Source organism: Hyperolius riggenbachi, chromosome 5 (assembly GCF_040937935.1).
Source record: "Hyperolius riggenbachi isolate aHypRig1 chromosome 5, aHypRig1.pri, whole genome shotgun sequence".
Taxonomy (NCBI): Eukaryota; Metazoa; Chordata; class Amphibia; order Anura; family Hyperoliidae; genus Hyperolius; species Hyperolius riggenbachi.
The window spans coordinates 134,424,972-134,449,577 of NC_090650.1; the positions used below are offsets into that span (position 1 = coordinate 134,424,972).

Sequence of the window (24,606 nt, forward strand, 5' to 3'; positions counted from 1 at the left end):
TTACTGAGCAAAGCCAGACTGAATGCTCAGTCTGGGATTTTATCAGGGCTGATAAGAAGCAAGCTGAACAGTGAAGAATGAAACCGAGAGCAGGGTAGGTGTTTTCTCTAATGTTCCCACTGATATATATGGTAAAATACATGAGGGTACTTCGTCTTATTATTGTAATTTTATTATTGTTTTGTATTTATATAGCGCTGACATCTTCCGCAGCATTTTACAGAGCCTTGTCACTAACAGTCCCTCAGAGGGACTCACAATCTAATCCCTACCATAGTTATATGTCCTTCACAGTCTAGGGCTAATTTAGGGGTTCTCCAGCACTAGAGGTGGAGATCCAAAGTATGCCCGCCCCCTTATAGGTAGCGACTTTATCCCGATTAGGAAGACCCATGCCCAGTTTATCTAGCCAAATGTCCCCCCAGCATCAGGTTAGTCCCCCTCAGTATATGTAACAAGATGTGCCCCCACTATTTGGTAGCCTACCCCTTGTATAGATAGCCAGACGTGTTCCCCAGTGTTAGGTAGGCACCCCTAGTATAGATCGCCAGATGGGCCCCCCAGGATTAGGTAGCCCCCTCCCCCAGTATAGATCGCCAGATGGGCCCCCCAGGATTAGGTAGCCCCCCAGTATAAATTGCCAGATGTGCCCCCCCAGGAATAGGTAGCACTCCCCAGCTAGATATTCAGATGTGCCTTCCAAGATTATGTAGCCCCCCAGTATAAATTGCCAGATGTGCCCCCCCCAGGAATAGGTAGCACTCCCCAGCTAGATATTCAGATGTGCCTTCCAAGATTAGGTAGCCCCCCAGTATAAATTGCCAGATGTGCAACCTTCTATCTGCCAAAAAATGTATGGTGTATTCCCAGCATAAGTCTACCTTTAAGTTTCTTATAGATGTGCCCCCAGGATTAGGTAGCCCCCCCCCCCCCCCCCAGTATAGATAGCCAGATATGCCCCCCAGGTAGCCTCTTCTCCTTCCCCTCTCATATTCAGAGCGGTGTGGAGGAGGAAGCAAGTGTACAATTTACCTGTCAGCGCCGCTGGGAACTTCAGCAGGTCCCTTTTACGTCACACAGCTCTGTCCTCTGTGACTCCTCCAGCAGCGCAATAATAAAAGGCACCACAAAACCACCGCTTGCACATGGTCAGGCAAGGGGTTGCACTTTGGGAGGCATGGACGTGCCCTCTGCGCTCAAAGGCTGGTGCTTTCCCAGCATCCCCCTTGGCCTGGCCCTGGTGCATATGTAGAGGATTCTTAAGATTGGAGAAAAGTTATTATATTTTTGCACAGGCTTTTTTTTTTTTTTTTTTTTTAAGTTAATAACATGACAATTTGCTTGTTAGCATATTTAAATCTGCATTCTTTTCAGTTTTAGTAAAATAAAGCTAACTGAAGCCTTCTTATTATGTACCAACCTCCTGTCTAGCTGTATTATCATGTTAAAACTCCCTATAAATAAAATTAATTTAAAAGCTGTTTTCTTAAAATGATTTGAAACTGAATAAAATGTTGATTCATATTGTCATTGCGTATCACATTTCTTTGATTCTTTTACATTTGAAAAGCCTTTATTGATGTCATTAGTAGCTTTATCAATTTTCTTATTTGGCAAGGTTCCCTTTCCATCCATTTCAAACAGATCTTTAGAGAAACAAAAGAAAAGGAGATCCAGGATTTGCTAAGAGCCAAGCGAGACCTTGAAGCCAAACTGCAAAGACTACAGGCCCAGGGGATTCAGGTGTTTGATCCCGGCGAATCAGATTCTGATGACAATGACACAGAAGTAACAGGTAGTAATTACGGAAGAAACTTAAAGGTAGACATATGCTGGGAATACACCATACATTTTTTCGGTAGATAGATGGTTCGATAGATAATTTCCGACATGCCCGATCTTATTTTCGATTGTGCTTCTGATCGATTTATCATAGAAGTGAATGGAAATACTGTAGATAAGAAAAGGTAAGAGAATCAAACGGAAAAACAAATCGAAAATCGATCGGACGGAAAATCTGCTGTAAAAACGCATTGTGTATTCCCAGCATTAAGTCAAATAAAAAAAAAAAGAGTTTAACTTACCTGGGACTTCTTGCAGCCCTCTAGAGTCATCCTGTGCCCACGACATTGGTCTTAATCCCTCTGACAAGCAGCGGCAACCCCCGCAAACCTGGCCGTTTGCCGCCAGTTGGTGGCTACTGCGCATGTGCGGCCCCGAGCGGTGCGCAGCCTGCTCCTGCACACATGTCTGGGAGCTATCTGGGCATGCGCAGTAGCGACTTTAACATACTGCGCATGTGCAGAAAACTTCTGGGCACGGGACTGTGGTGAGGAGGCCCATGGCTGGCCAGGCTATGGGTATTCTATTCTCCGCTGGTCCTGCTTGGAAATAAATACAGTTGTATGCAGAAATATTCCAATAGATCTATGGGGCGCCTCAATACAGATCAAATCGACATGTTTCAACAAGCACAGTTGTCTTCATCAGGATTATTGGAATTCCAATAATCCTGATGAAGACAACTGTGTTTGTTGAAACATGTCGATTTGATCTGTATTGGGGTGCCCCATAGATCTATTGGAATATCGCTGCATACAACTGTATTTATTTACGAGCAGGACCAGAAGAGAATAATAGAATACCCATATCCTGAATGGGCTGGAACAAAAGGAAGTACTAGCAGCTGAGTGAGGCGCACGGAAGTGACGTCTCTGATCGAGGAAGTAGCCGGAGTGACTTAGGGCATTGCTGTGGTAACCGGTGAGCGGCTCACGAAGGAGACTGGTTCTTACCAGCATCCAACCAACTCCTACTGAGGACTGGAGGCGGTGGCTGAAAGTGAGTAACTTTTGAACGGTGCCCGTTATCCTGTCATTTGGTAGCAACAGGCGGGACACTACGCTCTTTACTATATATGCAACAGCGCAAGATCTAGAATTCCATCTTGTGACTGCTATACGTATATGAGACTATTTAATATGGATGTTTATCATGGATTTTTATTGAGTTATAGCATTTTAGAAAATCTAAATTTTTTTTTCTCCTTTTTGAAAGTTTTTTTTCCTTTTTGAGGGCCATCAGCGAGTTCCCAGTGAGTGTGTGTGGTAGACTGAATGAATGAATGATGCATGGTCATTTTTACCTGTAATGAAAGCATTTTATTAATGAACCAAGATTGTTTAATGATTTATATCCAGCGCTCCTCTGATTTTATTATATACGTTTATTCAAGTTTAGTTGGAGACGGGTACTCCTATGGTTTGAGGTAGCAGCAGGAAGAAAGCTCTCTCTTTTTTTCTTTCTCTCATTTTCGAGAGGATTATTTTACTGTGTATATAATACAATTGCTGATAGCGCCACCTCAACTATTTACACTTTAACAGTATTGTTGGTCATCTCTTGTGATGTGATATGTTAACAATGAAAGGGAACATTTTATATATCCTGTGTATCCTGAAATGTAAGATTTCATACTTAAATCCAATATTATTTTCCTTTGCATGAAGTTCCTGGAACACAATGTGACTTCTGGACAAGTGGAGCTTTGGGGAGTGAGCCTTCCATGGGCAGCATGATGCAGCTTCAGCAGTCATTTCGAGGTCCAGAGTTTGCTCATAGTTCTATTGATGTTGAAGGACCTTTTGCTAATGTAAACAGAGGTAAGCAGGTCCTATTAACACTGTCAAAGATGTGTGAAATTGGAATCACTAGATCATTGGAAACCTGTGTACTGTGTTACTTGGAAGACCCCTCTTGTGAGGAAATGACAAAAGTTTTCCTTTCAAAAACTTTATTCCTGATTCACCTACATACTATTAAAGCGGACCCAAACCAAACATTTTTCAAAATATCAAAATATTTAGTTGCACCACTCTGACACATACAAAGATAAATAAACACTCCTTCAAGCCTATGAGCATTTCAGTTCATGCTTTTCACCCTTCTCTTTTCATTACTAGGTTTATACAGGTGGCAGCCATTAGCAATTCCTCCTTTGCCAGACACCTTCTACTCCAGCAGTTTGCCAGATTCTGTCCCGGCAATATGAAAGGAAGGGAGGGGTTCCTCCAATAAATGTTAAATATTTTATATTTGTCATCATGCAGCTGAAAACATGCTGCTATTTATTATTATAATTTACAAAATAGATTTTTATTTCTGAAATCTTGTATTTTTAATTTGGGTCCACTTTAATGTATAGAAATCTGAGATGTTGGATCCACTTGTACTTTCTAACAAGAGATATGGGTGCAATGGAGCTTACAGACAGGAATCTAGTGCCTGCTAATAGAGTTGTAGGGCCAGTGATGGCTGCCTGCTGACAGATGTGGTGCATTGCTGCATCATTCACCTGATACTTGCTGCTACCTGATTTGGGGCAGAAGGACTAAATGTAAGTGCTGGGACAGCTTAATTTTCAGGGCTAGGGCAGTTGGTCACGCTGAGCTGTGCTAAAGAGCAGCCATCTCCTTAGCGCGCTAGACACGCCCCCCTCCACTCTAGCTTGATTTGATGTCTTGCCACTGCGGGTTCTGTTGTTTGGTGAGTGATTGGTCAGTTCCTTGGTGAGGTGAGACCAGAGAAGAGATACTCAGAGATAAACAGTGGAAGCTGGAACAGACAGGGAGATATATACTCATCCAAAGGCATCCTATTTAGTTAACTGTGATACCCAGGTTGTGAGATCTGTCACATCACCTTCAGCCTCTGAAGTACTTCCTGACAGGAGCCAGTGTACTCCAAGAAGTATATGGATCCTAGGTACAGAATCAATCAATGCTATAGTGTAAGATGCAATGGACATTGAATATGTATGCTGAAGAAGGTACCACCCATGGATATCATTATTCAAAAGCAACAAACCCGTTTCTCTGTGTATTAGTGTAGGAATTTTCATAACTTTATTTGCAGTTTAGCCACTCTGGTTTGTGAAGCCGCATCACTTTGCTTTTTGTCATATTTTGTAGATGACTGGGATGCAGCTGTAGCCAGCTTGCTACAAGTCACTCCTCTCTTCTCCCAGGCCTTGTGGAGCAACACTGTACGATGTTACTTAATGAACACAAAGGGTACTCAGCCCGAAGTGGAAATTTTCCTTAGGGTGAGAACTTGCCTACAAGGATGTGTCACAGTGTCTTGCTTTCTGGAAAGAGCACTTTCTCATTTTTTTGTGCCCATAGGAATACTCCCCAAAGCTGCAGAGGATGTGTGAGGCATTGGGATATTTCTTCCAAATAGTTCATTTTCCTGATGAATGTGAGAACCAATTCACTACAGTGCGAAAGTGGGAGATTGAGAAGAGTTCTCTCGTCATAATATTCAGATGTTCTTCAGTCACCAGGTATATATGAATGGCCAAAAAGATTGGGCCCTTGTGATACCATTATGCCTATAATCTTGGGTTTAGATTGCTAATACAGTTCTCCCTTCATTTAATCCTGCCATTTTCTGACATTAACACTCTTGTATTGAGTAAAGGCCCTGATTCGCCAAACTGCGGTAAGAATGCCATGCATAGGCAGCACACAGAAATTTTTGTCAATACTAACATTGGGGGAGCACCACCTATTAACCAATTAGCGACACGCCCATAATCGGGATAACGCGCTATGGTAATGCTTGTTACTCCGCACATTACCATAGCGGCGCTCCCCCTGTCCCCCTGTGTCAGTACTGGTAAAATTATTATGCCCTGCCTGCGCACAGGGCAATCTTACCCCAGTTAAGTAGAATCAGGGCCAATGTATCTACGAAAGGTGTGTGTGTGTGTGTGTATATATATATATATATATATATATATATATATATATATATATATATATATATATATATATATATATATATATATATATATATATATATATATATATATATGTGTGTATGTATGTATGTATGTATGTATGTATATATATATATATATATATATATATATATATATATATATATATATATATATATATATATATATATATATATATATATATATATATATATATATATATAATGCAAAAGTATTCGGCCCTCTTGAAGTTTTCTTGGAATTCCACGTGAAAGACCAATACAAAGTGGTGTACATGTGAGAAGTGGAGCGAAAATCATACATGATTCCAAACATTTTTTACAAATAAATAACTGCAAAGAGGGGTGTGCGTAATTATTCGGCCCCCTGAGTCAATACTTTGTAGAACCACCTTTTGCTGCAATTACAGCTGCCAGTCTTTGAGGGTATGTCTCTACCAGCTTTGCACATCTAGAGACTGAAATCCTTGCCCATTCTTCTTTGCAAAACAGCTCCAGCTCAGTCAGATTAGATGGACAGCGTTTGTGAACAGCAGTTTTCAGATCTTGCCACAGATTTTTGATTGGATTTAGATCTGGGCTTTGAATGGGCCATTCTAATACATGGATATGTTTTGTTTTAAACCATTCCATTGTTGCCCTGGCTTTATGTTTAGGGTCATTGTCCTGCTGGAAGGTGAACCTCCGCCCCAGTCTCAAGTCTTTTGCAGTCTCCAAGAGGTTTTCTTCCAAGTTTGCCCTGTATTTGGCTCCATCCATCTTCCCATCAACTCTGACCAGCTTCCCTGTCCCTGCTGAAGAGAAGCACCCCCAGAACATGATACTGCCACCACCATATTTGACAGTGGGGGTGGTGTGTTCAGAGTGATGTGCAGTGTTAGTTTTCCGCCAGACATAGCGTTTTGCATTTTGGCCAAAAAGTTCAGTTTTGGTCTCATCTGACCAGAGCACCTTCTTCCACATGTTTGCTGTGTCCCCCACATGGCTTGTGGCAAACTGCAAATGGGACTTCTTATGCTTTTCTGTTAACAATGACTTTCTTCTTGCCACTCTTCCATAAAGGCCAACTTTGTACAGTGCATGACTAATAGTTGTCCTATAGACAGATTCCCCCACCTGAGCTGTAGATCTCTGCAGTTCATCCAGAGTCACCATGGGCCTCTTGACTGCATTTCTGATCAGCACTCTCCTTGTTCGGCCTGTGAGTTTAGGTGGACGGCCTTGTCTTGGTAGGTTTACAGTTGTGCCATACTCCTTCCATTTCTGAATGATCGTTTGAACAGTGCTCCGTGGGATGTTCAAGGCTTTGGAAATCTTTTTGTAGCCTAAGCCTGCTTTAAATTTCTCAATAACTTTATCCCTGACCTGTCTGGTGTGTTCTTTGGACTTCATGGTGTTGTTGCTCCCATTATTCTCTTAGACAACCTCTGAAGTCGTCACAGAGCAGCTGTATTTGTACTGACATTAGATTACACACAGGTGCACTCTATTTAGCCATTAGCACTCATCAGGCAATGTCTATGGGCAACTGCCTGCACTCAGACCAAAGGAGACTGAATAATTACGCACACCCCACTTTGCAGTTATTGATTTGTAAAAAATGTTTGGAATCCACGTATGATTTTCGTTCCACTTCTCACGTGTACACCACTTTGTATTGGTCTTTCACGTGGAATTCCAATAAAATTGATTCATGTTTGTGGCAGTAATGTGACAAAATGTGGAAAACTTCAAGGGGGCCGAATACTTTTGCAACCCACTATCCCATTGACTTGCAGTGAGCTACCTCCTGATTTATTTACAGGTCTGCTCTGGGATTCTGTTTATCGCACTAAACACCCTGATATTCGGACGAATTTGCTCTACAGATATCGCTCTCTGTATAGTATTTATTTTTGATATTCCCATTTGGTTTGAAATGTACAATACAGCTCACTATGGGAAGACTGCAAGGAAGCATTTCTGAAGAATACCGAAGCCAAACCTAGGATTGTGTATCACAAAACAGAGGACAGCACCAGCGGGTCAGACTACATACAGCAGCTGCTAGAACAAGACCCAAGTATATCAAACAAAACCAAGGTATTGACTGGAAGTAGCCCTGTAGCTCAAATTGTATATAGTTTTCAATCTGATAGCTTTTCAAGTGTTCTTAAAACTATAGAAATGTATAGAACTGTGTCCGCTTATTGTGATGCATGGAAGAGACATCAATACCTGTTCCAAAAAGTAAGACTTATTTCCTACAGCCATTAGTAAATAAAGTAAAAAAGGCATTCAGACTTGTGCAGTGGATGGGGTGCTGGCTTATGCTTGTACATTATCTCGGTCCCTGTCATATGGGCCCAGATGTGAGTACTTTTAATCTGTTTTTATTACTCTTAAAGAGGTGATTACAGTTTTAGTACTGTACACACTTAGAAGTGGTTTTATTACTCTTTGGCATGTTTTGTATTTAGATTGGATCCTGAGCACTTGTGATTGGAAGAAGCTTTTTAGTGATTGTTGGTTGTTATGTCACTGTGGGGTGAAATAAACACTTTTTTAGACCTTATAATTTGGGTCCATCGTTGTTTGGTAAGACCCTATCTTATTTGGTGTGGTGATGAAAGACACACTGGATTATTTCAGTGCTGAAGTATTTTTGTAGAATATCTATGACATGCCCGATGCAATGACCACTACACCAGTTCCGTGCACAATGGGGTTTGTGCCGTAGACTGTGACAGCGCATCCGCTGTCACTGTGCGTGCCATGAAGCCATCGTAGTATAGACCCAGCCATAACTATGTTGTTTTGGTAACTGTTTCCACAAAATAGTTATTGGCAAGTTTGTTCCTGTCAACAGATAACACCAAATGCCAAAGGTTATTGTGTGTGTATTGCAGCGCACAATGATGTTTTTACTTTATAGTTATTATGTTTTTATACAGTAGGTTCAACTATTGTATGTATCTTCCAGATCATTGACCACAATGGAGATCCTGATGAGGGAGCATACAAAACTTATTGTCAAGTAGAGCAAGTTATAAAGCAGGTATTTGCAACTTTGAACCTTTGTCGTATCCTCAGATTCATTTTTACATTCATGGAAGAAGAGCTTTAGTGCTCTCTCATTCAGATGCACGTTTTTGTTGCTGTTACAGGATTTGCTGGGTGGCGAGATTGCCCATCCAGACTCCAAGGATGACACAGCAGTCCAGGAAGATGATGATTTTGGAGATGTTTTGTGGGATGTTCATGATGAGCAGGAGCAAATGGAGGCTTTCCAGCAGGCCTCTCATTCCACATGTGAGCTGGGATTTGATAAAGTAAGTGCTTCTCCATTCAAAGATATCATGTAGATCCAGGCCATGTAATGAATTTAAACAATGACAGAATGACCTGTTAGTCAAGAAGGCATATGTATGTAATCTGTGTTTATTTTCAATTTTGTGACTGCTATAGTTTAGTGTACTTTACATCTAAAGCAGTGCTTGGAGAGTGTGAAATAATTTTACTATATTGAGATTCAGGTTATTAGAAATTAATTGGGAAAGTTAAATGCTGATTTGTATGTACAGAAACTTCAGACTGACCTGTGAGAACTATGTATCATTTAAAGGGCACTGTAGTGACATATAGTACAATGCTATTCAGGATACCCACTTTGACGGTAATTTTCCTGGTTTCAGCATCAAAAACTCTTCCTATATTGAAGTATTGCCGTAGATTGGTATGTAGCTGCGTCTTCATAGTGATACTTAGCCTAGGCTGTTTAGCTATGCGGAATTCTCCAGAGCATTCTGGGAGACCAGGCATTGTTTTCACTGGTTTTGTAATTTTCAGAAGCAAACATTCTGCAGATCTGCACCTGACAGGACTAAATATGTCGTCACCTGTGGTAAATTTCAGGATGTAAGTCAGGGTGAGGAAAGATTTTACAATGGGCAAACACTGACTAAATAACCTCTAAATGTATATTGTAAAACATAAGTAATTTTATTCATTCCGTTGTTTTCAGTGCAGTTCCTTGTTAACCATCAGCAATACTAGATTATAGGCATTTGGAGTAATATTTTAATACATGTATAAGGCAAAATTTCCATAGGTAGGCTCTAGTTGCATAGCTAAGAAGCTACCATGTTTCCCCGAAAGTAAGACACTGTCTTATATTAATTTTTGCTCCAAAACAAGGTGCTAGGGCTTATTTTCAGAGGATGTTTTTTTTTTTTTTGGGGGGGGGGGGGGGGCACTGGTAGTTTTCCTATACAAAATGTATATACTGCCTGCCATGCTGAAACACAAGCAGCATGCACAGAGCTTGTGGTTTGCAGATATTGGCTCTCACTTACAAGAAATTGATTCTGCTGATCATGTAGGTAAGGGTCTATTTCTTCCAGGCAGAGAACTCTGTCAGGCTCCCCAGACCTATGATAGGATAAGCTGTGTGTCCTGGGAAAAGGTGAAGCGGTGAAGTGCTGCTGATGCTTATCACTTTATGACAGATCAGGAGGGCTGGCTCCAAGAAAAACACAAATTGCCTGACACATATACAGGACTGTAGAACTCAAATTATACTGCTGCTCTCCTGTATCCAGGCTTTGTATTGAGTGTGACTTGCTGGTGTCGTGCGGGCTGCTGCTAGGGCTTACATTCGGGCAATGTCTTATATTTCAAGCATGCTAGGAATTCCTGCTAGGGCTTATTCTTAGGGGATGTCTTACTTTAGGGGAAACCCGGTGTGTGCCTCAGTGTGAGTTTTACATTGGACTCGCCCCCTCAAGCACTCTATACATAACAATTAATTTATAGAACGGACATCCACAGCATTGGAGAAGTGGAAGTGGAAGAGCTTGTTTTTGGTTACCACTATTCAAAACCCATATAGAGGGGATTATTACCAGCACAGCTCCACTGAAGGTCCAGGGGCCCGGTGAGGTTGCAGCTTCTTCATCCCCTTATTGCTTCACTACTAGGCGTGTTCCATAAGACACTAATGTTAGAGGGGCTTTAATTCCCCAGATCTTTCCAACATTACTGGTAAGTCCATCTGCATGTGACTACCACTGAAAGCATAGCAGCTTCCTCTTGCATGTCTATGCCATGTAGGACTATCGCACAGCCAGAAGTTACCTTTAATGGAGACGGCATCTCAAAATAAGCAATACTTCTAGATATATATTGTGCTGCCATGTGTTGTTCTTGGTTTTACTAAAGGGTGAAGAGCAGCAATGTGTTGACTCAACAATTAATCATATGCAGGGGAATTTATATTAAAGGTACCTATGCTGGATAATTGGATGTACCATGTGAATACAGATTTACATAGTGTAATGCAGAAATACTAATACGTTGTCCTGTCGTTGTTCTGCAGCAGTGAAAAAGCTTTCAGTTAAACATTTCCTTCACCTGAGCTGCACATCAGCTGTCTTTTTAGCAATAACTGACAGCACCTGATTAAGGGCCCGTTTCCACTAGGAGCGGTGCGATGCGGCGATGCGCGCAAAAACGCTAGCGCTGCCGTGATATGTGTTGTCACGATTTAGTGAATCAAGCCGCATGTGTGTTTGGGGTTGATTCACTAAGAAAAATAACTGACAGGCAGCCTATTGGGCCAATCAAAGCGCAGGGATCACTTTGAACCCGAAGGGGTCCAGGGTGGGACGAATGAAGCGCTCGTTATTGGCTAATAGCGAGCGCTCCTCTGACTAAAGGTAATAATGCATGCTGTGCTGCCAATAGCGTGTGTAGCGTGCATAAAGGTGTGCAAGGTTAAATAATCAACCCTAAAGTATGCAGATAGACTTGTGCGTTTTTTGAACAGCAATTAATGAAATTAATGACTGACACAATGTTCACAATTATGCTGCAGGATGTCAGTTTTTTTATTTCTGAGCGTAAAGAACACATTTAACCACTTCCCAACCGGCCATAGGCGGCGGAAAGTGGGGAAACACATGCACCTATGTACGCGCGCATGTGTATGTGCGTGACCCCCCGTGGGTGTATTGTGATAGTGTCTCCTGCAAAAAAGATTGTTTTAAAACTGCAGTTTTGCAGGAAGTGGTTAAGTGTGAACTAGTCCATTGATTTACTGGTTTGAGACCCGGCCTTACATAAAAACTACACTGCTCTTGAGGCTGCCTAAGCCCGATTTGTTAGGAAACCTGCAATTCCATGTCCTACATGTGGATGGCATCTTGGACTGTCTGGCATATCCAATACTTACCACTAGATGTCCTCAGCAGGACTTTCTCTGCAATTATGCAGTCAGCTGCAGTAAGCCTATTTAAAGACTCCACCCAGCTACAGACTTTGCCAGAGCTTCAGTTCTATAGGCCTCTGCTTGCTGCTAGCTGCCTGAACTCCTGGTCACATTGCTTGTTCCTGATTTCCTGGTCTGACCTCCTTGCCTGTTTATTTACCTTGTCTCTGGATTCTGATTTTGTACTGTATTGCTCTCCTGGTTTGTGATTTTGTGCTTGTCCTGACTTTCCCTCGATAACGACTTGGTACTGCATTCTTGGATCTGTATATAGTGTATATAGTCCTGTCACTGATAGTATTTAGCCTGTGTGGTGTGTATGTGGCATTATTATTCACTGTTGTATATATTTTTGCACTTGCTGAATAAACACCATTGTTTGATACTTGCTGTCTCATCTCCTGTATGTGCTGTACAGAGTGGTCACCAGCTCTGCTGTCTGTGAGGTTTATAACACCGATGCGGTGTAGTTATATGGCCATCCAATTCCTCACTGGCACAGAACTCAGCTGTCTAAATATCGCGGTCTGAAAAGGGCCCGTTCTAGCTACAATGGGGACTTTGGGTCCCTGCTGACACCCTACCTATAATAGTACTCAGACGTACACCCCCCCTGATGTGCCCCCCTCCCTCCCCAGCCCCCTTCCACTGCTCTAAATGGTGTGCCAGCCAGCCAGAGCTCCTTCCTGCCCCCCCCCCCCATTGTGCGCTCCCCCGCGCAGCCTAACGGAGGCAGTAGGAGAGACATACACTCACCTCCTCCAAGTTCCAGGTGATGCAGCTCCACCTGTCTCCACTGTAGTGACTCTGTCTTCCTGCTTCTCCGGCACCCAGGACTCAAACAGAGAAGCAGGAAGAGCAGAATCACTACAGGCGAGACAGATGGAGCTGCCTCTCCTGGAACTTGGACCAGGTGCCTCTGTCATGATGATGGGGGGGGGGGGGCAAGGGGAGCGGGGGACCTCTGGCTGGCAGGCACACTATTTATTGGGTTGTAGGGGGCACTTGGGGAGCCTCTACAGATACGGGGGCCCTGGAGAAATTGCCCCCTTTGCTCCAATGGAAGTGCCGACCCGGAGTTTGAAATCAGTTGACATGAGTTCTCATTTTAAATCAGTTTTTCTGTGCAAAAAATGCGCATGAAAATAGGCATGTATGTTCCCTAACTTATCTTACACTATATTACCCCAGTGTATTTTTGTGTTTCTTTATTTCAGTATTATGATCGATTAAATGACTTGGTGACTGCTCCAGCGCCTATTCCACCTCTACTCATAACAGGAGGACCAGGCTCAGGAAAATCTCTTCTACTTTCAAAGTGGTTTGTTCTGATATATTTACTTACATTTCTCTCATCTACAGTAGTTGAAAATTCATGCTAGTTTTTTTTATCACTATTAGGCCCCTTGTACACTTCCTGCATTGCGTTAACCTAGTCTGCGGCAAAAGCAATGAAAGTCTATGGAGACTTTCACACTTACTGCAGTTCCTTGCACTGTGCTGGAAGTAACCGTACTGACACAAGGGCAACAGCACGATACCCCACACACCGCGCTTAACGTATGGTGCTTGGGGTAATGGTAGTCCTGCTGCAGGGTCATATGGTTTTAATTTTTTGCGTTGTGGTAGGATGTGGCAGAGACGTCACAACCCCACTGCAATGCAAAAAATAGATGTAAAGCCAGACTTAAATATTTATAATGTTGCAGTAATTTGTTGCATTTTTTGGACTTCTCTGGCCTTCAAAAATTGCCATTGCATTTTTCTGTAATGATGAAAAGCATGCTGAAAAACATGAGTGTCTTTGTAAGAAATGGAATTCTCCTTCTGTGTGTTTTTCACATGGTTAGTGGACAGTGGTAAGTCCACCGCGTGTCAGCTGCTACTGTAGATCTTCAAGCATTCAGCACAGGCAGTGGTATGGCGCCTGACCCCTGCATGTCTATCTAAGTGGGTGACAGCCAGCCACTAGATGCTGTATGTGGTGGCCTTCAACCATCCAGTAACTGTACTGTGTGTCAGTCTCACACACACTTGGTTAGAAATGCTACCATTCTGTTGCATTACTTGGGAACTGAATGGCACTTGTTTCCCCATGCAACCATGCAGTTTAGCCATCAGACCTCTCATGTGAGTGATCCTTGCTGAAAGAGGAACAAGATTGCAAATCTGTTGACACCCACCGATCCTGGCAGCATTAACACAGAGCCTTACATTACAGGTTCTCCGTTTTTTAAATCTTGTTCCTCTTGAAAGCCCGATTTCTAAAGCAGTAGGAAAAAGTTAGATTTTTTTTCTCATGTTCTCATAAGAAGGAAATAATGATAAAAAACTGGTGTCTGTGTAGAAGACAAAAAAAATCTGCTTTTTGTCCCCCTCTCTATGTAAAAAAATCATTTATTATCACATAATTAAAATAGCACTATAAAACCATAATCTGGTACATCAGAGGGAAAAGGCACCAATAACAGTGACCACTGGTATATGGATATAATAGTTCCATATTTTAAGGAGAAGCTCCAGTACACATAAGGCAGCGTAATCCAAAGAAGAGAATTTTCTCTAATTGTCATCCGGGACAACCTGAGATCCGGTCCCGCCCAGGATCTGTGGAAACACACCAACAAGAAGTTTAAAAGCCCCCGCCCACCCTCCATCCTCAGTTCATCTGTGTTTCCGTGACGGAAACACCAAAAGAAAGCAAGCTCCCGTTTGTTATTTTTCTGGTACTCACCGGAGGGTGAGTCTTTTTTCCCCAGAGGAGGTTGAGGACGGTGGCAAGGCGTACAGGAGGTAACGCTGGCCGCGGACCTCCTCTAAAACATTTTCAGCCGTGTATTTGGCCTCCGTGCGGAGTGTGGCCAGAATACCTTCCTTTCCTCCGTCAGACGCCGGCTCTGCAAGGCGCATCCGGTCTGACAGCTAATCCAAGTGGGCGGAAATGACGTGCAGGGTGGAAAGACGTCACGCTGCTAAAGGAGGAGGCAGACTTCGGAGAGCCAGGAAGTTGAAACAGCGTGTTCCTGGCGTCTCCACGAGTGCACCGCCAAGCAGAGAGGATGTCGCAGCCTCAGCCGCAGCAACAGCCGACACAACAGCGGGAGGCAGATGTGGCGGCCAAATCCTCTTCCCAGGTGCAGCCATCCGGGTCTGGGGTGGTAAGTCCTCCAGTGGAGGATGTGTTTATTTTTTATATATCACCTCAGAATGGCAGATCTCAGTGGATGTCTTGTTATGTGTTTTGTTTTCTAGGCAAAGACTGAGCCCAAAGTTACTGCGCCACCTAAATATAAAAGATGTGGTTTATGTAACACAAAAATTGCCCTAGAGACCCCTAGGAATATATGTCAGGCCTGCACTGACGCTATAGTGGTTTCTAAGACTTCTAATATTTTGAAGGGAGTAATGGAGTCGGTAAATGAAAACATGCAGGAAACTTTGGATAAATTTAAGGAAAGTTTTGTTCCACCTTCTGCGGATCCTCTTCCAGGCCCTTCCAATATTGCTCTCTCCCACCCTTCCATTATTCCTGATATTTTAGGAGTTGAGGAGGAGGAGGGGGAAAGAGAGGAGGAGGAGAATATGTCACAGGAGGAAGGAGAGCAGCCCGGATCAGAGGGAGAGGAAACAGTTAAAACTTCCAGATTTTTATTTTCTCCTGATGAGTCTTCTGAATTGCTTAAAGCTGTGCATGTTACAGCGCAAATTAAGGAGACAGTTCCTGAGCTTACCCCTCAGGATCAGGTTTATTCAGGCCTGGGTCAGTCCACGGGTAGGGTATTTCCTATCCATAAAACTCTGCAGGAAATCATTACATCCCAGTGGCAAAATCCAGAGAGGCCCTTGTTTATCCCAAAATCGGCAAAAAGAAAATTCCCTTTTTCACCGTCAGAGATTGATAAGTGGACTAAATGCCCTAAGTTAGATGTGTCCCTATCCAAATATTCCAAAGATTCGGACTTATCCTTTGAGGATGCAGGAGTCCTTAAGGATGTGATGGATAAAAAAGTAGATTCGCTCCTTAAGAAAGCATGGGAATCTGCTGCGTTTGGCTTCATCCCAGGCATTTCAGCCACCTGTATTTCCCGTAATCTTAGAATATGGATGGGCAATTTGGTTGAGCAAATTTCTAAAGGAGTTCCATTTAAAAAATTATGCAGCCTCTCTTCCGGTAGTCCTTAAAGCGGTAGCCTTTTTAGCCGACGCGGTTACAGAACTTATTCGCGTGTCAGCCCGTACGACAGCACTTGTAAATTCAGCTAGAAGGGCAGTGTGGCTGAAAACCTGGGAGGGGGACCAGACATCCAAAAACAAATTATGTGCTATTCCATTCGTAGGTAACCTTCTTTTTGGCACAGGTTTAGAGGAAGTGCTTTCCCGTTCGGCTGAAAAGGGGAAACAATTCCCAAATAAGAAGAAAATCTTTAAGGGTAAGAGACCTTTTGTCCCTAAAAGACAGGATTCTGAGCTAACAAAAAATAGGAATGTGCAGAGGAAATGGTCCTTTCCGAAAGGGAGAGGTAGAGGGGGATTCACTCTTGGGAAGACAGATCCCCCCAAGCCAGGTAAATGACGTTCTTCCAGTAGGGGGCAGACTTCTTTATTTTCGGTTAGAATGGGAGAAGTTGAATCCCAATCCGTTTGTTTTACAAATTATAAAGCAGGGCTATCGCTCAGTTTTCTGTCAAGCCCCCTCAGAGGAGATTTGTGAATCCAATTCCGAAAGATCTGGCAAAGGCCAGGGGTTTGGAATTGGACATTCAAAGACTTCTAGAGAAAAGAGTGATTGTTCATGTTCCCCAGGAAGAGGTATTCCAGGGATACTACTCCCACGTATTTCTAGTGAAGAAAGCCAACGGGGAGTTCAGGTTTATTTTAAACCTTAAATCTCTGAATCCGTTTCTGACTTACAAGAAATTCAGGATAGAGAGTATATATTCAGTGAGGTCTCTTTTGCAAGGCAAGGAATTTTTTGTCTCTATAGACCTTCAAGACGCCTATCTGCACATTCCGATTTTTGCAGCACATCAAAAAATGTTGAGGTTCGCAATCAGAGCTCCCTCTCACATTCGTCACTTTCAATTTCAGGCACTTTCATTTGGAATAGCGTCAGCCCCGCGGGTATTCACCAAGGTGCTAGCAGAGGTAATGAAAGAATTAAGGTTTCAGGGAATCTCGATTGTCCCATACTTGGACGATCTTCTAATATTTGCAGAGACAGAGGATCTAGTCAAAACCCACAGGGATATTGTAATCAACACACTGTGTCAAGTGGGTTGGATTGTGAATTACACCAAGTAGTTTCTAAATCCAACCCAGGAAATTACTTTTCTAGGTTACAGAATAAATTCGCTAGAAAGGAAGATCTTTCTGCCATCAGAAAAGATTGTAAAGATACAGTCAGAGATAAACATTTTGATCAGCCAAGAGACATCATCTCTCAGACAGATTATGAGAGTATTGGGTCTATTTTCAGCATCAATTCCAGCAGTCACTTGGGCCCAATCACACGGGAGAGATCTTCAGGCTCTCCTCCTTTCAAATTGGGACAAATCCAAGGAGTCCTTGGATCTACGAATTTCAATCCCGAACTCAGTCAAAATCGGTTTAAGATGGTGGTTGAGCCAACAGAACTTGGAGAAGGGGAGATTCTGGAGGCAAAACGATCCAGTAAAGATTTTTACGGACGCAAGTTCTTGGGGCTGGGAAGCAACAGCATTGGGCAATCATGCCCAAGGAAGTTGGTCCCAGTCCATCAGCAGGAAGTCGTCCAACTTCAGAGAACTTCTGGCAGTTCAGAGAGCTCTTCTATTTTTTCAGTCCCTAATAGAAGAGAATCATGTTCAGATTTTTTCAGACAATATCACGGCGGTGGCGTAGCTCTCAAAGCAGGGGGGTACGAGATCAAGCGAACTCATGTCTCTCTGCTCGGAGATTCTCGAATGGATAGAACCTCGGGTTCTATCCCTATCGGCGGTCCACATAAAAGGGATCCTCAATGTGGAGGCGGACTTCTTGAGCCGTCAGGAGGTGAACCAATCAGAATGGGAACTTCATCCAGAGGTTTTTCAGCTGATAACAGAAAGATTCGGGATCCCGGAGATAGATCTCTTCACATCCCTAAAAAACGCAAAAGTAGCAAATTTCTTCTCTCTCCACAGGTGCCAGAGGTCTCTGGGGTTGGATGCACTCAGTCTGCCATGGAGGTTCAAGCTTTGCTATGCCTTCCCTCCGACTCTGCTGCTCCCTCAGGTGCTAGGGAAACTTCAAAAAGAAAAAGTGAAAATAATTCTAATAGCTCCTCAATGGCCAAAAAGACCATGGTATGCAACAATGTTGAAGATGTCAGTGGAACCTCAGTTTCCTCTGCCATTACGTCCAGATCTTTTGATTCAGTGCCCGCTCTCGCATCCCAAGCCACAATTATTCAATCTGGCAGCCTGGATCCTGAAAGGGTAATTCTTAGGCAAAAAGGTCTTTCAGAAAAAGTGATCGAGACACTTATGAAATGTAGAAAGCCGGTAACGCAGAAGATTTACCGTAAAGTTTGGAAAGTGTATTTGTCATGGTGTGACTCTCATAACAAAAATCATATGCTATCTAGCTCAGTTCTGCATTTTCTCCAGGACGGCTTTGACATGAAGTTAGCGCCAAGTACTCTCAAGGTTCAGTGTTCAGCTCTGTCCATTCTTCTAGACAGGCATTTAGCTCAGGAAGAATTGGTCAGGAATTTCTTTAAAGCTTTACAGAGGTCAACTCCGGTGAAGCAAAAGATTTTTCCACAATGGGATTTATCTCTAGTCCTGAATAGTCTTATGAAAACCCCTTTTGAACCCATTGAGGATATTGATATTAAGTTTTTGACGCTTAAAATAACTTTTCTCATTGCAATCACATCTGCTAGGCGCTTAGGTGATTTACAAGCTCTTTCCATTAAAAATCCTTTCCTAATTATTTGTCCTGACAGCATTAGACTCAGGTTAGACCCGGCTTATTTGCCAAAGATGTCTTCAGAGTTCCATAGATCTCAAGAAATTATCCTTCCCTCCTTCTGTACTAAGCCTGCGGGGTCCAGGGAGGAGGGGTTCCATTGTTTAGACGTCAGACATTCCTTACTAACCTATCTCTCCAGATCAAGAAAATTTAGAAAATCTAGTAATCTGGTATTATTTTCAGGGAAGAATAGGGGCCAGCAAGCATCTAGACAGACCATCGCAAGATGGATTAGACAGATAATAGCCTTGGCTTATGAGAGTAGTGATTGTCCCCTACCACCTAACATTAAAGCCCATTCAACCCGTTCTTTATCCACATCATGGGCAGAAAGGGCAGGAGCTACCATTCAACAGATTTGTCAAGCGGCAACTTGGTTGAGTGCATCTACTTTCATCAAACACTACAGAGTGGATGTGTTATCTCAGCAAGATCAGTCGTTTGGCAGAAAGGTGCTCCAAGCAGTGGTCCCTCCCTAGGTGAGACGTTTGTCTTATTAAGACTTCTTGCCTATCTCTCAGGTTGTCCCGGATGACAATTAGAGAAAGACTCCTATTAGACCTACCGGTAATGGAGTTTCTGGTTGTCATCCGGGACAACGTCTATATCCCTTCCCTTCTCCTGTCTCGCACCTTTCTCTGTTAAATTCAAGATCACAGGGTATTATCTTAATAGTCACTTATAGGTGTCTAAATTTCTTCCTTCATCTTGGTGTTTCTAGTCTATGTTTACTTTCAGACGCACTGAGGATGGAGGGTGGGCGGGGGCTTTTAAACTTCTTGTTGGTGTGTTTACACAGATTCTGGGCGGGACCGGATTTCAGGTTGTCCCGGATGACAACCAGAAACTCCATTACCGGTAGGTCTAATAGGAGTCTTTTGTAATCCAAAAATGTATAGGATAGAGGACACAGTTCCCATATGATTTCAGGGTTCCAGGGACAGGTTTAAAGTGTAACTCTAATTCACAGTTCCAAGAGAAGACTCAGTAATAGACATCCATCAAACAAAACTGTTTACGTGACTTTCTCAAATTGGTATAGACCTCCACACCAGCAGGTATGTATTAGTAGCAATCAGCCTTAAAGAGCCATGTTGTAGTCTTGTGGAGTAATGTTAGGGACAGTTCAGTCTGCCAGGGATAATACCCTTATGCAGCTCCCCGTCTTTAGTATAGTCACGTGATGGTAGTCATAGATAGTTGAATAATCCATGTATATTGTGATATCAAGTTAGTAAGTTAGTCCCCACTCCTGAAGTTCCTGCATCTCACATTGCTTTGGATACAGTTATGCTGTTAGTCTTTTGTGTATATAGGTGCCAAGATATACTCATCCATCCAGTTGAGATGATTCCAAGTGGTATGTCACGGTGTGCCCAGTGTTGCCAGACTTTATGGGAAGATGAGCCCAAAGGTGCCTACCGGTTTCGCCGGTAAAAATACCAGCATCATCAGGGCAGGCTCAAGTAACAACCTGCTGGAGGCCATCGCCGGCCTATAATGGTGCCAGGCAGCCCGGCGACGCCGCGCCACCCCTCAGCAAGCCCCCCACGCTCCGCGTCAGCGATCTCGCAGAGACAAGGGAAGGCGCACAGGGAGTGGCACGTCATCACGTCCAACCCTGTAGCGCGCCTCCACAACATCCGGCGGCTGGTGGGAAGTGCCGCCGGATGTAGGAAGCACTACGTGCTTCTGAAGCGCAAGGTGGATCGGGGGCGCTGTATGACTGATATTGTGGTGAAACCCCTCCCACAGGAAACTCTGAGGACCGTGGTACTCCTGGCAGTTTCCTGTCTGTGAACCTTATTGCATTGTGGGAAATAGCTGTTTACAGCTGTTTCCAACTGCCAAAAAAGCATGCAGCAGCTACATCATCTGCCAACAGTAAAAATGTCACCATGTAATAAATGTCAGAATGTAAGTCAGGAAGAGGAAAGATTTGTACAATGGGTAAACACTGACTAAATCATTTATACATAATTATAGTAAAAATGAAGCACTTTTTTATTACATTATTTTCACTGGAGTTCCTCTTTAAGCCAGTGGCAGCATCTGACATGAAGATTTTACCACCATAGCATTTTTATTCTAGGGAAATCACTGAGGTTGGCTCCTGTTCTTTGGTGCATCTAACGTACTTCTCTGATGCTAGCAGTTTTTCAGAATGCCACTGTATGGGATTTTAGCTTTGTTTGGCTGAAACAGTATGTTTTCTTTCTATAGTATCAGTAGGACTAGGAACAATGATCTGGTCAGCACTTTGTGCTTCCAATGATTGGCAGTATTTTTATCTACAGGATTCAGCTTCAGCAGAAGCATTCACCAAACACTCTGATGTTGTATCACTTTGTCGGAAAGCCAATGTCCACCAGCTCAGAGCCAGCACTGATCATAAAAAGACTGACCCTCAAGGTAAACCTTTATCAGGTGACCAGTGCTCATGATATCAGGTGTAAAGCTAATTAAAGCTACTATACAATAAAGATTGGTTCAGACTTGTTTTTTTGTTGTTGTTCTTTTGTTTCTTTTGTGCTATTTTTGCTTGTAAGGTGTATTGTGTAACTGAAAAAAAAAAGGAAAAAATCTCTATACTGAATTCCATATCGGAATCTGCTAAATGGGAGGAAGCAGGACAAAGATTGGGAGACCCAGTGGGCAGTGCACACAGATTTTCTATACATTTTATGCTAACATCTATTGAAAATCTGTACACAGTGTGTGGAGGCATTCGGTCAGATAGATCCCTCTCTGATCTGATAATAATCTGAGAGGGAACAATCTGATAGCCACAGCGTATGGCCAGCCTTATGCTGGGAATACACGGTTCGTTTTTGCCTTCGTTTAAACCTTCGATTCGTTCGGTAAACGAATCGAGTGTTGAAAACGTATGTGAAAATAGTCATAATCTCATTATAGTTTCGATTAATAGACCCCAAAAACGAACGACTAGTGATCGAACATGTTTGATATTATCTCTCTTTATCCATCTAATCGAGCCATTGGTAGGCTTGATGGCTGTTCAGATCGATTATACATTCGTTTATGCTAGTCCGTCCCTGTAAAAAGGGATTTTCGTTTCGTTTCTTTGCAGCCTTCGATCATTGGAAAAACGAAACCATCAGAATCGGAAAAAAAAACTAAACCGTGGGTGGTGATATTAACCGTATGACTGATTATTTCGGGATCGAAAAGGACAAAAGGCACAATCGAAACGAAGGTTTAAACGAAGGCAAAAACGAACCGTGTATTCCCAGCATTAGTGATCAAAGTTGTCACCTAAATTAACTTTTGTTGTTTTTACAAGTATAGTATGTTTTTGAATACTGCAATGTAGCAATCTATAACATAATGGCCTCAATTCACTAAGATCATGCTGGAGATAATAAGGCAAGAGAAAACTTACCTCCACACAGTAAGAGAGTTATCTTATCTCTTCATTCCTTACGTTACCTCTTCTGTAGTTAATTTACCTCCTCTGTAGTTATTTTCACACACAGTTAATGAACAGCCTGTCTTCAACTCTGGAGTTATTTTAAGGATTAAAGAGTTAACTTAAAGACAGAAGAGTTAACTTTAGGTTTGCCTGAGGTAAAATGTTTCCTGAGTTAATAAAGACAGGAGATAAGCTTAGTGAATTGAGGCCATAGTCCACAAAGATATCTGAACACTAGCATCGTGGGACTTCTGTACAGGGAGTTTGCAGGCGTTATGGTAGTGCTTAGAATGCCCTGATCCTCAGAATTTTTACTTTTACTATAAACCTTTTTTAATTGTCATTTACATTTTTATATGCAAAACTCTACAACTGAGCCCATGTTCATTCAATTGCCTGAAAACAGCTAATGCAGCATTCCTGGTCAATCTCATCATTCTCGATGGACCCTGGAAAGTTCTTAGAAGAATTTCCTCACTGGCTTGAGAAACTGTCCATTCGTTACCAAGGCAACATCATCATCATTATTGACTCCATTGACCAAGTAGAGGTAGGAACTACAGTAACTTTCTTTAATGGTGTACTATTTTTATTTGAAATATTTTGATGTTACCATAAAAAAGATACTAGCTAACAAACCATGGCCTTGATATTCTTATACATATTAAAGCTGAAATCAGGACACCAGTACTATTCTAACTTTCCGTGCAAAGGTAATATAGAATCTATTCAATTGTGCATAATTGTCTTTCACCAGTCAGCAGAACTCCTGTCAATCAGGAGACTGCTCTGTTGCCTAGTTTCACACAGTCCCCTTTAGGCTTGGATGAGCACAGTGTGATAAACATCTTCACATCAACCCTGAATAATGCATGACTTGCCCTTATGCCATTTCCTTAAAGTGAACCTTAAGCCAGGAAAAAAAATGAGTTTTACTTACCTGGTGCTTCTACCAGCCCCCTGCAGCAGTCCTGGCATATATATGCCTGCGTAATGCGGCAACGCGTATTTTTGTATGCGTTGCGGTCCGCAATAGCGCTAATTACAGTCGGGAATGCGGAAAAAGCTACGCATGGCCTGTCCTGACGGGCCTGTCGGCAAAAACGAAACTAGCTGGCAGCGGGGGACCACAGGATTAGTGAGTGACTGCGAGGGCACAGGGCTGCTGCAGGGGGCTGGTATAAGCCCCAGGTGAGTAAAACTCATTTTTTTCCTGGCTTAAGTGTCTCTTTAAGGACTTACGAGGCCAAGAGGAGTAAAAAAAGTTAATTACTTGCATGGTCGTTTCAGGCACGGAGGACGCCGTCCGCGCACTCCGTGCCGCTCCGCCGGGTCCCCCCGCTCATTATCCCCCTGGGCCGGCTCCCGACCCCACGGCCCGGGTCGGGCTCTCCTGCCTCTTCGAAGATGGTCGCTTCCTCTGGCTGCGGCTGCGCAGTCCGCCTGGCCGCGAGTGCGGCTGCGCAGCCCTAAGGCCAACCTAGGGCAGGAGAGCCCGACCCGGGCCGTGGGGTCGGGAGCCAGCGCGGGGGGACCCGGCGGAGCGGCGCGGACAGCGTCCTCCGTGCCTGAAACTTCCATGCAAGTAATCAACTTTTGTTTACTCCGTTGGCCTCGTAAGTCCTTTAGCATTATTAGAGCGCTAATAGCCAGGTAAGCGCTTATTAGTAGTTCACTAGCCTTCAATTACTTATTTTGTTTTTAATACAGCATATTCATTATCTCTTGCTTCTGTTAGTATTACTGAAATCACTCAGTAGCAGCCTGTTCATCTCTATTTAATGAATACAGTAAGTCATCCCTGTACTAGGCATATACTGTTCGTTAAAGCAGACATAGGCCTCGATTCATCAAGACCTATCGAATCATTTACTGTCAGCTCGGTAAAATACCGAACTCGATAAGCTGATTTCAGAATTCCTCAAAGTTATCTACAGTTGTTAGCGAGCATTTGGTAATCATTCGGTAATGATTAGATACAACGGAAGAAAGTGCAATTCACGAAAATGAAAGTGGGCGTGGTTTAGCGTTAAATTTAGGATTAGTTATCTCCTTCACTGCTCTGACGTTATTCCTGTCAGATCATTGATGACAGAGAAGATGGAGCCATTTGAATTGGTTATGTATCAGC

At 43.0% G+C, this 24,606-nt stretch overlaps 1 protein-coding gene across 2 annotated transcripts in view; it reads left to right on the forward strand.

Moving 5' to 3' along the window:
• NPHP3 (nephrocystin 3) overlaps window positions 1–24,606 on the forward strand; it is a 94,949-nt gene that overhangs the window by 11,522 nt on the left and 58,821 nt on the right. For both annotated transcript variants that reach the window (XM_068236275.1, XM_068236276.1), the window contains exons 4-13: window positions 1,645–1,795; window positions 3,510–3,662; window positions 4,971–5,104; window positions 5,184–5,344; window positions 7,734–7,884; window positions 8,765–8,839; window positions 8,949–9,113; window positions 13,267–13,370; window positions 21,340–21,454; window positions 22,882–23,025. In XM_068236275.1, the coding sequence (XP_068092376.1) occupies window positions 1,645–1,795; window positions 3,510–3,662; window positions 4,971–5,104; window positions 5,184–5,344; window positions 7,734–7,884; window positions 8,765–8,839; window positions 8,949–9,113; window positions 13,267–13,370; window positions 21,340–21,454; window positions 22,882–23,025 (1,353 nt within the window). The remainder of the gene's footprint in view (window positions 1–1,644; window positions 1,796–3,509; window positions 3,663–4,970; window positions 5,105–5,183; window positions 5,345–7,733; window positions 7,885–8,764; window positions 8,840–8,948; window positions 9,114–13,266; window positions 13,371–21,339; window positions 21,455–22,881; window positions 23,026–24,606) is intronic.